Source organism: Vulpes vulpes, chromosome X, assembly GCF_048418805.1.
Source record: "Vulpes vulpes isolate BD-2025 chromosome X, VulVul3, whole genome shotgun sequence".
Lineage (NCBI taxonomy): Eukaryota > Metazoa > Chordata > Mammalia > Carnivora > Canidae > Vulpes > Vulpes vulpes.
The window spans coordinates 12,850,010-12,866,547 of record NC_132796.1 but is presented as its reverse complement, the minus strand read 5'-3'; the positions used below and the strand labels follow the sequence as shown (position 1 = coordinate 12,866,547).

The window sequence follows — 16,538 nt, the reverse complement described above, 5'->3', positions numbered from 1 at the left end:
AGTATGCACGTAGCCTTCTCAGATTGACTTCTTTCACTTAGTAATATGCATTGTAGTTTCCCCCATGTCTGTTCGTGGCTTGATAGCTCATTTCTTTTTAGTGCTGAGTAATGTCCCAGGGACTGGTATTTTTAAATTCTATTTCACAGATGAAGAAACAGGCACAGAAAGGATTAGTAACTTGCCCAGGTACAGCTTGTACAGATCAGTCTGATTCCAGATCCTTATCTCTTAATTTTACCATGCTTCTGAATCCCAGACAAATTTGGTTTCTCAGGATGAACTTTGTCCCATGATAGAGTAGGGGTAAATGGAATCAGGGCAATGGAGCCAGCCACTTTGCTTGCAGAAAGTATCCACAGCTTTTGCATATAGACAAAAATGGACAATCTAGAAGATAGGACTTTGTTTCGAAAATTTACTTTATATGAAAAATGCTTTGTGCTTTGGAATTTCTGGTTTAACACACTCCTGCTTTACTGGTTTGAGAATATGCTTCTTTTCCCTGACTCTTATATTACCTTTCAGATTATATCTGGGTGCTGACACCCAGCCACTCCTCTGCCAATGAAGTACATTCTGGTCACTGGAGGGGTCATCTCGGGCATTGGTAAAGGGATCATCGCAAGCAGCATTGGGACGATTCTAAAATCATGTGGACTCCGAGTGACTGCCATCAAAATTGACCCCTATATTAACATCGATGCAGGCACTTTTTCACCTTATGAGCACGGTATGAGAGAGAACAACTTCCCCCTCTTATAAAGCACAAATTGCAGTTCCTTCTTGTATTTGGGGTAATTTCTTTAGGATAGAGTTCCGGGAGTAGAGTTGCTGGATCATTCAGTATGAACATGTGAATGTTCTCATAGTTGTTGAGACATTTTTCAGATTGCTGATGACATTCCAAATTAGTTCACTCTTTTGGAAAACAGTGTATGGGGATACCATTTTTATTGTACCTTTTACCGTTCAAATTATGTTTTACTTTATTGTAAAGGTAATATAGGTCTCTTAGAAAAAGTCCGACAATATGGAATATATTGACAGTTACACTGACAACATAGAATGGCATGAAGAAAATAAAAGTCCTCCATTTTCCACCACTTGTAGTGACTATTATTTTTTTTTGTAGTGACTATTATTAATGTTGACATTTTAATGTACATGCTAATTATTTTTTAAAAGATATTAGTAATTACGTATTTCCTTTTTAAACTTTTTACACACAAGCAGGCAAGTGCACAGATCATAAGTGTACCACTTGATAAGATGAGCATACAGTGTAACCGGCCCCCAGATCAAGAAACAGAAACCCCCTTTATGCCCCTTCTAGTCTTTCCCCATCAAAAACCACCAAGGTAACCACTATCCTGTCTTCTAACACCGTAAGTTACTTTTGCTTAATTTTTTACTTTTTCACTTTATTTTTATTATGCACTACATATACACGGCATGCTGCATAATACACTGCATCACCTACTAGCAGCGATAGATGGCCATAACAGTTGTTTTTCAATAATCAGGAAAATAATAAGGAAATAATAAGGAAATAATAAGGAAATATAATAAGGAAAATGCTTCCTTAACTAATGTTCTCCAAACTCTTTGACATATAGTAACAGTTAACTCCAGAGACTACTTTTGCTTGTTTTTGAACTTGAAATGAATTGAATCTTATAGTCAAGCCAGTTTTTAATCTAATTTTTAAAACAATGTACTGTGGGGGGCATCTGGGTGGCTCAGTCAGTTAAGTGTCTACCTTCCACTCAGGTCATGATCCCAGGGTCCTGGGATGGAGCCCCACATCAGGCTTCCTGCTCAGCACGGAGTCTGCTTCTTCCTTTCCTTCTGCCCCTCCTCCTTGCTCGTACATGCATTCTCTCTCTCTCTAATAAATAAATAAAATCTTAAAAAGAAAACCCAACAAGGTACTGTAAACATTCACATGTATTTTATACTCTTAAAGGCTGTGCTGAATCTGTACAATAACAGAAAATAACTACAATGTATTGTTACTATAAACAACACTGTGATGGAAATCTTTAAAACTTACTATTTCTTTAAACATAAATACCTTCATGCAGTTTCTGATTTCACAGGTATGTATGCTTTTCTGGCTTTTGACGTATAATACATATTACCAAAGGTTTTTAGGTTCATGATGTCTTATCTATAACTGTAAAATCCAGAAAGTTCTGAAAACTTAAAATTCTTCATAAGTTTGTGGTTATTTATAGTCTTTTTTCAAAAGTATTGAAAACTGGAGCACCTGGGTGTGTCATTTGGTTAAGCATCTGCCTTTAGCTCAGGTCATAGTCCCGGGGTCCTGGGATGGAGTCCCACACTGGGCTCCCTGCTCAGCGGGGAACCTGCTTCTCCCTCTCCTCCTTGCTTGTGCTCTCTCTTCCTATCTCTGTCTCTCTGTCTCTCTCAAATAAATAAACTATTTTTTAAAATATTGAAAGTTGAAAAATCTTCAAAAAGCTGTGACTTTATTCCATTTGGAATGTGTTTGCATTTGTGGTGTTTTCTAATATATGGCAAGTGTTTTATATTACCTTTCCATAATCTGAAAAACTTCAAATTTCAACTTCCATCTTGTCTCCAAGAATTCTGATAAAGGCTGTGGATCTGTGGCAATTTATATACAAATCAACAGTGTATAAGAAGGCCTATTTTTTTTGATACCCCCGTGGAATATCATTATTTTTGAACTTTACTAACCTTAGAGAAAACCAAATAACAACAACAACAACAACAAAAAGGGTATCTCATTGTTCTAATTAGATTTCTTTGGTTTTCATTTTGTCTGTGGAATGGCTTTTTCAAGTCAATGGGCAGATTGTATTTTTGTTTGGAACTATTAGCCAAAAAAAAAAAAAAAAAAAAAAACACAAAACTATTAGCCAACTTCCTTCTGTGGAGTCAATTTCCTTGCCTCATTGACTTTGGACTTTGGTCACATATGTGGTTTAGTTTGTTTGGAATTTTTCTGGTTTTGAAACTGAAAGTCCAAATCCTGGGAACCCTATTAGTCTTGGGCAAACCCAAGAGGTTGGTCACCTTATTTGGTCATTGATTTGTTTTTCCCTAGGAGACATTAGTGAATGTGACATCTGTCTTGTTGAAGCAGAAATTTTCAGTATAGTGGCATGGTTTGGCTCTCTTTGTTGCGTCTCTCTGCCATGAAAACTGCCTGCCCTGGATAAGGGATTTCTCCCTCGTTCTGGGTCCTGGAATGAGACCAAGCAGACTCACAACTGACCCACAACCCCCGCATAACATGTAACCCGAGGGAGAAATCAACAAACAGTTTTGTAGGTTGCTAAGGTTTTAGGGTTGTTTGGTATGCAGTAAAATTCACTAAGGCCATGTGTTATGCCAATTTTCCTTTGGGTAGTTTTTTAAGCACTTTTTAAAAGATTATTTATTTGGGAGAGAGTGTGCACACATGTGCACACGAGGGGAGGGGCAGAGGGAGAGAAAATCTCAAGCCGACTCTTCACTGAGTTCGGAGCCCAACAAGGGGTTCCTTCTCAGAACCTTGAGATCATGACCTGAGCCGAAATCAAGAGTCCAACACTTAAGTGACTGAGCCACCCAGTTGCCCCACTTTGGATTTTTAAAAAATGATTTTCAAGAATACTTTATGTAAAGTGTATTAACCTATATAGAAAGAGTTTTACTGTTTGAAATTTGTGTTAATATTACTTCTGTTAGTTACTAATAAATTTCCACTTCCCATTTATGTGATTAAATGTATCAACTGTTTTCTTTATGTTTCTGCCTTGATGTTACCTTTAGGCTTCTCTGGTTTAAGAATTAAACATTGATCTATATTTTCTTTTGCAACTTTTATAGTTTCATTTACTTTAACATTTTTTTTAAGATTTATTTTTTTATTTATTTATGATAGACACAGAGAGAGAGAGAGAGGCAGAGACACAGGAGGAGGGAGAAGCAGGCTCCATGCAGGGGAGCCCGACGCGGGACTCAATCCCGGGACTTCAGGATCACGCCCTGGGCCAAAGGCAGGCGCCAAACCGCTGAGCCACCCAGGGATCCCCTACTTTAACATTTTTTTAAAAAGATTTTATTTATTCATGAGAGACAGAGAGAAGGCAGAGACACAGGCAGAGGGAGAAGCAGGCTCCGTGCAGGGAGCCCAACGTGGGACTCGATCCCGGGTCTCCTGGATCACACCCTGGGCTGAAGGCTGCCCTACTTTATTTAACATTTTTAACATAGCTGGAATTGAATTTGGTGTTAAATAAGTATGTAACATTGGGATCCCTGGGTGGCGCAGCGGTTTGGCGCCTGCCTTTGGCCCAGGGCGCGATCCTGGAGACCCGGGATCGAATCCCACATCGGGCTCCCGGTGCATGGAGCCTGCTTCTCCCTCTGCCTGTGTCTCTGCCTCTCTCTCTCTCTCTGTATGACTATCATAAATAAATAAAAAAAAATTAAAAAAAAAAAGTATGTAACATAATTTTTTTCTATTTTTTTTTCCGATTAGCCAACTACTCTTAATGGCATTTCTCAAAGATTTCATTCTTTTCCTGCTGACTTGAAATGCCACCTTTTATCATATATACTACGTTTCTGTCTATACTTAGATAGTATAGTCTTTGTATTCTGTTCTGTTCTGGATTTCTATGTTTATTTCTGCCTATCATTTTAAAAGCTGCAGCTTTTTATTATCAAGTGGGTCAGAGCTTTCCACATTCCTTTTCTTCTTCCTTTGTTTTATCTCTCTTTTTTGGTGCAAAAAGATGTTTTTATTATCCCTCTAACAAAGCATTAACCTTTTTTTGTTGTTCCTTTGTTTTTTTCTTACCCTCAAAATGTTTGTTGTCTTCAGAATTAACTTAGGAATCATGTTGTCCGACTTTACAAGAAATTGCATTGGAGTTTTTGACAAAAGTTTCTTTAAATTTATGAATTAACTTGGGGGAAGAATTAAACACTGGAAAATATAGACTGGCCCATTCAGGAACTTTAGAAGCAGGTTTTCTTTTATTCGTACCTTTTTTTATATCTCTGAAGTAAGCTTTTTAAGTTTTCTAAATATAGTTCCTACATTTCTTTGGAATTTGTGAATGTTTTATTTACTTTTTTAAAAATTTATTTATTTATTCATAAGAGACACAGAGAGAGAGAGAGGCAGAGACACAAGCAGAAGGAGAAGCAGGCTCCATGCAGGGAGCCTGACATGGGACTCGATACCGGGTCTTCAGGATCACGCCCTGGGCTGAAGGCTACCCTAAACCACTGAGCCACCCGGGCTGCCCTATTTACTTTTATCTGTAATGATACCCTTGGTTTTCTTTTTTTTTTTCAAGTCATGTATTAGATTCTTTTATGTAATAGGGATCTTTTGTTTTTTGTTTTTTTAAATGTTTAATTTTTTTGAGTTATCTCTACACCCTATGTGGGGCTCAAATTCACGACCCTTAGATCAAGAGTCACATGCTCTGCTGACTGAGCCAGCTAGGCACCCCAATAGGGATCTTTTTGGATATTTTGGTTTTGTGTATTTGTTGAGGCTATCTTATTCCATCTTTATATATATATTGAAATATACGTATGTGTATGTATTTCAATCTTCCTTTACTCACTGTTATTTGTTATAAGGGCTTTTATTTTTATTTATTTTTTGTGTGCTTTGTTTTGGTAATCTGACCTGTTTTTTCTAACAAATTAACTTTAGTGTCATCCTCAAGTTGAAAAAAATCTGTTGGAATTTTTATTTTAACTACATTAAATCTAAGAACCTGTTTTAAAGACTTGTAATCTATAGTTTTTCTTTCTCTTCTAGGAATATAATGCATACATACTTTTTTTTTTTTTAAAAGATTTTATTTTGGGCAGCCTGGGTGGCTCAGCAGTTTAGCATTGCCTTCGGCCCAGGGCCTGATCCTGGAGACCCGGTATCGAGTCCCACGTCTGGCTCCCTGCATGGAGCCTGCTTTTCCCTCTGCCTGTGTCTCTGCCTCTCTCTCTCTGTGTCTCTCATGAATAAATAAATAAAATCTAAAAAAAAAAAGGATTTTATTTATTTTTAGAGAGTGTGTGTATGTGCTTGTGTGGGGGGGTTGTTGGAGAGAGGCAGAAAGAGTGAGTGGGAGGACCAGAGGGAGAGGAAATGGAAGAGAGGCAGAATGGAGAGCCTGACTTTTGGGGATCCACCCCATGACCTCAAGATTGTGGCCTGAGGTGAAATCAAGAGTTGGGCACTCCACTGTCTGAGCCATCCAGGCACCCCTGAAAGCAAATTTTTAATATTTACGTTGCCTTTTTATCTTAGGTGAAGTGTTTGTCTTAAATGATGGTGGAGAAGTTGACTTAGACCTTGGAAATTATGAACGGTTCTTGGATATTAACCTTTATAAAGACAACAACATCACTACTGGGAAGATATATCAGCATGTGATCAATAAAGAGAGGCGTGGCGATTACCTGGGAAAAACAGTACAAGGTATTGTATTCCACAAAGGTTAGAGTCCTGTGTTTTGAGCACACACACACCCTGCTCAAAATAGACATGAAGTGAGGTGCTCCTTGAGCTCTACAAAGTCTAATCCTTTTGAAATCCTTGCTTGTTTTCCCTTTTCATTTTCTTCAGTGGTGTCCACATCACCTTCCAAGTTCTTTTTATAATTTTTTTTTATTTATGATAGTCACAGAGAGAGAGAGAGAGGCAGAGACACAGGCGGAGGAAGAAGCAGGCTCCATGCACCGGGAGCCCGATGTGGGATTCGATCCCGGGTCTCCAGGATCGTGCCCTGGGCCAAAGGCAGGCGCCAAACCGCTGCGCCACCCAGGGATCCCTAACCTTCCAAGTTCTTGAGTGTATTTTCCTCAGTCTTTTTCTTTGTTACTAATGTTATTGTTTTCCCTAGTCCATGTCTCTGTCTAAATTTTATTTATAAAATCCATGGAGAACCATTCAATCATCATTTTTACCTGATTGAGGTGCAGACTTTTTTTGGTTTGCCTTTTGTCTTTTATTTTGTCTGTCTCCTCCCTTGTATTTTTCCATGGATGATGATTACTCCCCTTTGAAGGGGCGGCACTGGGGGATTGAACTGGAGTGTCTGACCCTTTTTCATCAACTCTCTTCCTGAGTGTATGATTCTCTTTTGTCTTAGGAGAGACCCCTGCGCTCCCGTAACTCCCCCTACCCCCGGCAAGTTTTGTGTCCACGCATTCCCGAATGGTAGGGTAAAGGTGATAATTCCCCATCTCCTTTATTTATTTTTTAAAGATTTTATTAAAAAAAAGATTTTATTTATTCATGAGACACACACACACACACACACACACACACACACAGAGGCAGAGACACAGGCAGAGGGAGAAGCAGGCTCCCTGCGGGAAAACTTGATCCCAGGACCCCAAAACTTGATCCCAGGACCCCAGGATCACAACAGGAGCCAAGGGCAGACGCTCAACCACTGAGCCACCTAGGCATCCTCCCCATCTCCTTTAATTAATTAATGAATTTATTTATTTAAAGATTTTTTAAAAATTTATTCATGAGAGACAGAGAGGCAGAGACACAGACAGAGGGAGAAGCAGGCTCCATGCAGGGAACCTGATGTGGGACTCGATCCCAGGTCTCCAGGATCACACCCTGGACTGAAGGCAGTGCTAAACCGCTGAGCCACCCGGGCTCCTTTAAATCGCATGTTGGAACCAGCTGAGAAGGAGACCTGGGGATCGGACCAATGGAGATCACAAGATCAGTGGTGTTTTCACTGAAACTCAATGTGTGGCTTAGATCTCAGCTACGGCTGTGCTTTCTAATAGTTTCTCCCCCGAGTGTAGATCTTGGGAAGACCCATAGGAGGGAGAATTGCTGCCTTACACTTGCCACGTCCCTATACTGGGGAGAGGACAAGGCCCTGGGCCTGGGCTCTGACTCCTGACCCCTGCACTGCCCACATGGAGGCAGGGCCCAGCCAACACCCCTGCCACCTAAAGGGGCCAAGCAGCACATGTAATGTGGGTTGCTCCAAGTGCAGCAGTTGGTGACAGCTTCCTTCCACTTCAAGCAGCAGATGTGAGGTAGACCAGGCAGTAGATGCTCCTTCGCCTCAGCTTCCCAGAGTGCAACGTTCTTGCTTCGTATATCACATTAGGTTAGTTGGCTGCACCTGCAAGGATGTCCCGTTCCTGTCTCTTCAGCAAAGACCAGTAGCTGGAGGCCTGCTCATCATGAAGAGTTCTCTGGGCCTCAGATACTTGTGGAGTTGTCACCTTCTGGCTTCTTCAGCTGACAGCAGCCACAGGCCGCTGATCGGCCTACAGGTCTCATCTACACCCTCCGTGTGGACTCCTCCCCACTGGCTGGTGGGCTGCCCAGAGTCTGCAGCACTGGGCCACTCTGCATCGTTCTTCCCCATGGAGCCCAGCATGCAGCACCCGACAGCCCAGTTTTTAGCTGGCATTATAGGTGTTTCTAGTTGCATCGAAGATGGCATTCCAGCTTTCTGTTTCTTGTTCTCTGTGGTCACTCATTTTCAAAAGAAATGACATAACGTTTAAATGACTAAACTAGGGGATCCCTGGTGGCTCAGCAGTTTGGTGTCCGCCTTTGGCCCAGGGCGTGATCCTGGAGACCCAGGATCGAGGCCCACATCGGGCTCCCTGCACGGAGCCTGCTTCTCCCTCTGCCTGTGTTTCTGCCTCTCTCTCTCTCCGTGTCTCTCATGAATAAATAAATAAAATATTTAAAAAAATAAATGACTATATTGTACCTATAATATGAATTTCAGTGAGATGGATAATAACAGGAGAATGTAGTTTCTCTCATTTGCCAAATGGCTTTCATGTTATTGGGAAGTCTAAGGACATGGATACATTTCTTTCTCATGACTGTGACTGTGGAATCAGCTTTTGTGCTAATTATTACTTTTTTCTACAGTGGTCCCGCACATTACCGATGCTGTTCAGGAGTGGGTTATGAATCAAGCTATGGTGCCCGTGGATGGTCATAAGGAAGAACCCCAAATATGCGTCATTGAGGCAAGCATGGAGTTTTTCTTTATAAACTTATATCCTTTTGAGTTTTTAAACACCTACTCTTCATTCATTCAACACATATGTAGAGATGGCTTCCTGTGTGCTAGACACTGGGCTAGGAGGTGGGATTATAGCAAGGAACGACATAGATAGTCCCTGCCCTTGTGGTCACAAGTCAGTGGGCAGGATTGGCATTGAACAGGGTGAGTAGGGACGCCTGGGTGGCTCAGCGGTTTGGCGTCTGCTTTCAGCCCAGGGCGTGATCCTGGAGTCCTGGGATCGAGTCCTGCATCGGGCTTCCTGCATGGAGCCTGCTTCTCCCTCTGCCTGTGTCTCTGCTTATCTCTCTGTGTCTCTCATGAATAAATAATAAAAATCTTTAAAAAAAAAAATTAAACAGGGCGAGTATTCCTCGGATTGGTATGCAGGAACCTGCCCGTGGAGACAGATCAGTTGCAGAATGCTTTCTAGTGAGCGCTGTTTGAGGGTTAAGGATGCTGACTTCTCACTCCCAGTCAAAAATCCAGGTATAACTTTGACTCCCTCTAAACCTAACTACTAACAGCCTACTGTTGATGAGGAGCTTTACGGATAACATACAGAGTCACTTAACACATACTTTGTATGTGTGTTATAGGCTGTATTTTTACAATAAAGTAAGCTAGAGAAAAGAAAATGTTATTAAGGGGGTACCTGGGTGGCTCAGTCGGTTAAGTGTCTGCCTTCAGCTCAGATCAGATCTCAGGGTCCTGGGATTGAGCCCTGCATCTGGCTCCCTGCTCAGTGGGGAGTCTGCTCTCCCTCTCCCCCCTCTGCCTGCCACTCCTGCTCTGTCTTTAAATAAATAAATAAATACAATCTTTTTCTTTTTTTTTTCAAATTTTTTTTTTTAAAGTCTGATGGTGGAGGTGATTTGAGGGTGAGAAGTATTAGCTCCTTGAAGAAAGAAAATAGTATTTGAACTTGTAACTTGTTTACTGTTAACTTTCCTCTCACTGAAGGAGAATGACATGCATGTACTCCTTATCTAAGTGTCAGTTGACCTAATTGCTGGGCCGGCCAACAGAATAATGAACAATTTAGTTCCTAGGGACTGCCTGCCTGCGTTCAGATTTCTGCTGTGACCTCTGAGTAGTGTGCAGCTCTGTGGTTAAGAATCTGGAGCTAGGGGATGCCTGGGTGGCTCAGCGGTTGAGTGTCTACCTTTGGCTCAGGGTGTGATCCTGGAGTCCTGGGTTCAAGTCCCACATCGGGCTCCCTGCAGGGAGCCTGCTTCTCCCTCTGCTGTGTCTCTGCTTCTTTCTCTCTGCTTCTCTCGTGAATAAATAAATAAAATCTTAAAAAAAAAAAGGGGAAAATAATCTAGAGCTAGATGGCTTGGGTTCATAGCCAAGCTGTGTCACTTACCAGCGGGGTGACCTTAGACAAGTGTGCTAATGTGTGCCTTAGTTTACCCATTTGCTAAATGGGGACAGTGTTTCAAGGATTAAATAAGTCAATATACTTAGTGCTTAGAATGATGTCAGGTCTATAGTAAGTACTCAAAAATTATTAGCCATTATTAAGATGCCTGTGTGACTTTTGGCAAATTACCTCTCAAAGCCTCAATGTCCTCCATTAGAACAATATGATAATAATGTAAGACTGTAATAAAAGCCAGATGATATTAACAGGGTCATTGGGAGAAATAAGTGCAATTATATAAAGTACTTAGCATGTTTGGTATTTAGGAAGTGTTCATAAACATGAGAGCTGTTCTTACTGTCATCATTGTCAGGGTCAGTGGATAGATGTTATGCTACCTGCAAGATCCAGTTTTTTAAAATATTTTATTTATTTATTCATGAGAGACACAGAGAGAGAGAGAGAGAGAGAAAGAGAGAGAGAGAGGCAGAGACACAGGCAGAGGGAGAAGCAGTCTCCATGCAGGGAGCCCGATGTGGGACTCGATCCCAGGACTCCAGGATCATGCCCTGAGCTGAAGGCAGATGCTCAACCACTGAGCCACCCAGATGTCCCTGGGCTGTACTATCTTATATTAACTATGTATTGTACTACTATAACAGTATGGTTGATAAACAATATAAATGCATAAATATGCTATGCAAAATTTTCTCTCTCTTACTATTTCTTTTGTTTGTTTGAAAGATTTTATTTATTTGACAGAGAGAGCACGAGCAAAAGGGCAGGTGGGGAGATGCAGAGGGAGAGGGAGAAGCAGATTCTCTGCTGAGCAGGAAGCCCGACGCAGGGCTCCATTCGAAGACTCTGAGATCACGGCCTAAGCCAAAGGCAGACACTTAACTGACTGAGCCACCCAGCCACCCCTCCTTTGCTATTTCTTCCTTCACAATTTATAAGGAAAAGAGAGGGTGCTTCCTTTATAATTTTTAAAAATTAGAGTATAACATAAACAGAAAAGTGCACATATCATGGGTATACAATGTAATGAAGTTTTATTTTTATTTTTTTAATTTTTATTTATTTATGATAGTCACACACAGAGAGAGAGAGAGGCAGAGACACAGGCTGAGGGAGAAGCAGGCTCCATGCACCGGGAGCCCGACGTGGGATTCGATCCCGGGTCTCCAGGATCACGCCCTGGGCCAGACGCAGGCGCCAAACCGCTGTGCCACCCAGGGATCCCCGTAATGAAGTTTTATAAACTGAACATACCTGTGTAACTAAGCTGGTTTCCTTTAAAACATACTTAATATCTAATAGAGTGAATAGTTTGCTATTGCTGATTGAGGCAATGACAAAGACAAATAATTTAAGAAAAGAGACAGGCAGGTAAAAGCTCCTGGAAGAATAACATCTGATATGAGAACCGGAGCATAGCTTGACTCTACGGTGAAGGAGGCGTACACAGCCTCTCTGTTTATTGATATTCAGGTTTTAGATTCAGTCCTCAAGATGCATCAGAGAAGGCTTCAAAATAGGGATGTAACTGTCAGCTTTGAGGTGGAGATGTGGGTGGGTGCTGGAGAGGGAGGGAGGGAGATAAGAACTTCATTTTCCACCGTGAGGCAGCTATACAGAGATCGGTGATAGCTGGCAAAAAAAGAGGTAAAAATATCTCAGGTTAGGAAAGTAACCCATACAACTACCAATTGAGATGGGATCTGGGGATGGGGCAGCAGGGAGCTACAGCCTCACCTGTCACAGCAGCAAGTCAACTTGTGTTATAGAAGATGTCTGAAATGGGCAAGTTAAGAAAGAGTTGAGAGAGATGGTGTTTAGAGATGTGATAGAAAGTAGCAGAAGAAATCGTGAACAAAGGAGTAGGTAAAGAGCTGTATCTGAATCTGCTGGTCTTGATTGCTTTTAACTTAAAATAATCTTTATGTTAGAGTGGCTTATCTTGTGGTGGCCTGCCTTTGGCCCCTACAATCTTTTTTTTTTTTTAATATTTTATTTATTTATTCATGAGAGACACAGAGAGAGAGAGAGAGAGAGAGAGAGAGAGAGAGAGAGAGAGGCAGAGACACAGACAGAGGGAGAAGCAGGCTCCATGCGGGAATCCCGATGTGGGACTCGATCCAGGGTCTCCAGGATCACTAAACCGCTAAACCGCTGCTGCGCCACCCGGGCTGCCCTGTGCTGTGAATTTTAAATATACACTGAGCTTCAAATAGCATGAAAAAACCTCCAGAATGTAAAATACCTAATAATTTTTAAAATATTGGTGATATGTCAAAATAACATTTGGATATATTGGGCTACATAAAACATAATGTTAAAATTAATTTCTTCTATTTACTTTTGTTCTTTTAAATGTGACAACTAAAAACTTTAACGTTATATTTTTGTTTTTATTGGACAGTGCTTGTCCACTTACACTGGTTTCTGCTGTTCTAGCAATAGGAAAGGTAAAGCATCCAAAATATGTCCATTTTTCTTGAGGAAGAACCAGTCTCTGGCCCAAGACTAATGACCGATTTTCCAAACCTGAACATTTTTATAACTTTTCCAGTGATTGTTTTTCTTTCTTTTACTTTCTTTCTTTAGTTTTTGTAGGTGAAAGGATAGCTTGTTGTTTGTTTTATTTCCAAAGACTATTAACCTTAATCACAGAAAATTTCCAAATGGTCATGTGTATGGATGTTTTTTAAAAAAATATTTTTATTTATATATTTATTTATTTATTATTTTTAAACATTTTTTTATGATAGTCGCACACACAGAGAGAGAGAGAGAGAGGCAGAGACAGAAGCAGGCTCCATGCACCGGGAGTGTATGGATGTTTTTGTCTCTGCTCTCCGTTTTAAAAAAATACATTAAAAAAAAATCACAAAAAAGGAAAAAGGGGAAATCTATTTTTTAATGTAATTGAGCTGCCTTTGAATGGCATTAAAATATAAGCCCAATTTGACCTTAGGATGAGCCTTCTTAACACTTCCTTTTCGTGTTCTAAGGTTTGTTTGTTTTTTTAAGATTTTATTTATTTGGGGATGCCTGAGTGGCTCAGTGGTTGAGCGTCTGCCTTCCACTCAGGGCATGATCCTGAAGTTCCAGGATCGAGTCCCACATCGGGCTCCTTGCATGGAGCCTGCTTCTCCCTCTGCTTGTCTCTGTCTCTTTCTGTCTCTCATGAATAAATAAAATCTTAAAAAAAAAGATTTTATTTATTTATTCATGAGAGATATAGAGAGAGGCAGAGACACAGGCAGAGGGAGAAGCAGGCTCCCTCCCAGGACCCTGGGATCACAACCTGAGTGGAAGGCTGAAGCTCAACCCCTGAGCCACTCAGGGGCCCCAGAGTGTTCTTTTTTTTAAAATGTCTATGTACTTTATTATTATTCTTTCATCTTGCTCCTAAATTGACTTGCTTGGCTTAAAAAACATGAATTTAGTACTTAATATGCACTAGCCCCAATAATAGCTGCGAGGCATGTAAAGGCAAATGTGATCTGACTCCTGTTTTCTGGGACTCTCGGTCTTCATTTCTAATTTCATGGAAACAGAGATTCTGACAAGTTATCCCCAGCATAACTCCTTCTTCATATAGCCCTAACGGTCATATTGGCTTATTGAACACTAGCTCAGGCATCCTTCTGGGTTTGTTTTCAGTTGTGCTCAACATTTGTGTTTGTGCACGATTTAAGCTTCTGAGAAAGGACCACTGAGCTAATTTTCAGTTTTAAGCATATAGAAGTGGTTGGATGTGTCCAAAGCCTTTTCGTAGGGTTCTTTACAGACCAGTGGAGCTAACAGGCTTTATTTGTTAATTAGTCCAGGTCATCTCCACATAAACCTGAAAAAATTTATGCCTGGCTTAAAGGAATAAGCAGCTTGCTTGCTTTCTCTCTCTCTTTCTCTCTTTATTTTTCTCCCTCCCTCCCTGTCCCTCCCTTCCTCTTTTCCCTTCCTTTCCCTTCCTTTCCCTTCCTTTCCCTTCCTTTCCCTTCCTTTCCCTTCCCTTCCCCCTTTCCTTTTCCTTTTCCTTTTCCTTTTCCTTTTCCCTTTTCTTTTCTTTTTCTTTTTCTTTTTCTTTTTCTTTTTCTTTTTTTCTTTTTCTTTCTTCTGGCAGCCCCAGTGGCCCAGCGGTTTGGCGCTGCCTTCGTCCGAGGGCATGATCCTGGAGACCCGGGATCGAGTCCCACATCGGGCTCCCTGCATGGAGCCTGCTTCTCCCTCTGCCTGTGTCTCTGCCTCTCTCTCTGTCTGTGTCTCTCATGAATAAATAAATAAAATCTTAAAAAAAAAAAAGAAAAAGAAAAGAAGAATCCTTTCCTTTTTTTAAATTTATTTATGATAGTAACACACACACACACACAGAGAGAGAGGCAGAGACACAGGCAGAGGGAGAAGCAGGCTCCATGCACCGGGAGCCTGACGTGGGACTCCATCCCGGGTCTCCAGGATCGCGCCCTGGGCCAAAGGCAGGCGCCAAACCACTGCGCCACCCAGGGATCCCAGAAGAATCCTTTCCTTAAAGGCAAAACAGACATTGCACATCTCCTAAATTTGCCGTTGCTTCGATTTCAACTTTGGATGAATCTTAAAATATTGTTATAGGTAATACTTTACTTGTGTGGGGAAGTAATTAATTTAGGTGTATTCTAGTAATAATACTGAAGGTTTCTAACGACGACGACGATGTATTAGTAATGGGACCTTCCAAATTGGCTGAGAGGATGCAGTGCCACTATAGGCCATGTGAGGGCAGAAGTGGATAATGTTTAAAGTTTTTTGGGCAGCCCGGGTGGCTGGGCGGTTTAGGGCCACCTTCAGTCCAGAGTGTGGACCCGGGGGCGCGGGATCGAGTCCCGCGTCGGGTTCCCTGCGTGGAGCCTGCTTCTCCCTCTGCCTGTGCCTGTGTCTCTTTCTCTCTGTGACTCTCATGAATGAATGGATAAAATCTTAAAAAAAAAAAAAAAAAGTCTTTTGCTTCCTTTTTTCAGATTGCCTGTTGATTACCAGAGTACACCTGTGAAAAATCAGGTGTCCCTATATGGTTTAGTTTAAGTGCAGACCTTTTTTTTGCCTAAAATTTTCTCTCATTAGATTCTGGTACCTTGCAGTTGGTGAGCACTTAAGCCCCTCACCCTGCCAATTTCCTGATTGCATGTGATATTTCGGATTTTCATCATTAAGTTTGTCATTCTTAATGGAAAGGTCATATATTTCCATATCTATTCCATACCCAGGAAGCTTGAATTTTAATTATGTTTTATTATCTGACTTAAAATTAGTAAAGAATATTTTTTTTCTGTAGCAATGTAGTTCGAGATTTCTTAGTTTGATTCCATTGTAATTATGGTAATAGGCGCTAGAATGCTGTTACCTTGGCTTATACTGAATTTTGAGACCCTTCTGTCCTGGGATGAGTACTAAGCTAAAACCTGTTGGAGAGGGAAAATTTTACTGTTACTGTTCAAACTTCTTCTGGCAGGTCTAAGAATCAAACATGAAACATATTACCAGGAGAAAATCAAACAAAGGTTTAATTCCATATGCACAAAAAGTCCATGTAAACCTGAGAGATTCCAAAGCAGTCAGCAAAATGAGGCTCAGTGATATCCGGAACCAAGTAGAAGGGTTGAGGCCTAGAGGTTACCCAGGGGAGGAAGGCCATTTGCAGGGAGGCAGAGGACAGGTTTGTAAAACAAAGACTCCTGTGTTATGCAGCTAAGTTTCTTAGGTAAAGAGGAACCTCTGGGGATGCCTGGGTGGCTCAGCAGTTGAGCATCTGCTTTGGCTTAGGGTGTGATCCTGGAGTCCTGGGATCGAGTCCCACATCAGGCTCCCTGCATGGAGCCTGCTTCTCCCTCTGCCTGTGTCTCTGCCTCTCTCTCTGCCTCTCTCATGAATAAATAAAATCTTTTTAAAAAAGAAGAAAAGGAGAATCTCTGGTGATAGCTCTCTTCCTGGCACAGGGATTCCCCACTTTCCAATGTAAATGGAAACAGTTCAGGGGGAGAGGGAAAGAGCTTTTCCTGCCTCTGCTGAGTTTTGATTGCTTTTAACTCAAAATAATCTTCATGGCAAAGTGGCATATTTCT

At 41.2% G+C, this 16,538-nt stretch overlaps 1 protein-coding gene across 4 annotated transcripts in view; it reads left to right on the top strand.

Moving 5' to 3' along the window:
• Window positions 1–16,538, top strand: part of CTPS2 (CTP synthase 2) — a 105,212-nt gene that overhangs the window by 5,188 nt on the left and 83,486 nt on the right. For all 4 annotated transcript variants that reach the window (XM_025997526.2, XM_072744479.1, XM_072744480.1 and 1 more), the window contains exons 2-4: window positions 529–733; window positions 6,311–6,481; window positions 8,933–9,033. In XM_025997526.2, the coding sequence (XP_025853311.1) occupies window positions 568–733; window positions 6,311–6,481; window positions 8,933–9,033 (438 nt within the window). In that variant the 5' untranslated portion in view covers window positions 529–567. The remainder of the gene's footprint in view (window positions 1–528; window positions 734–6,310; window positions 6,482–8,932; window positions 9,034–16,538) is intronic.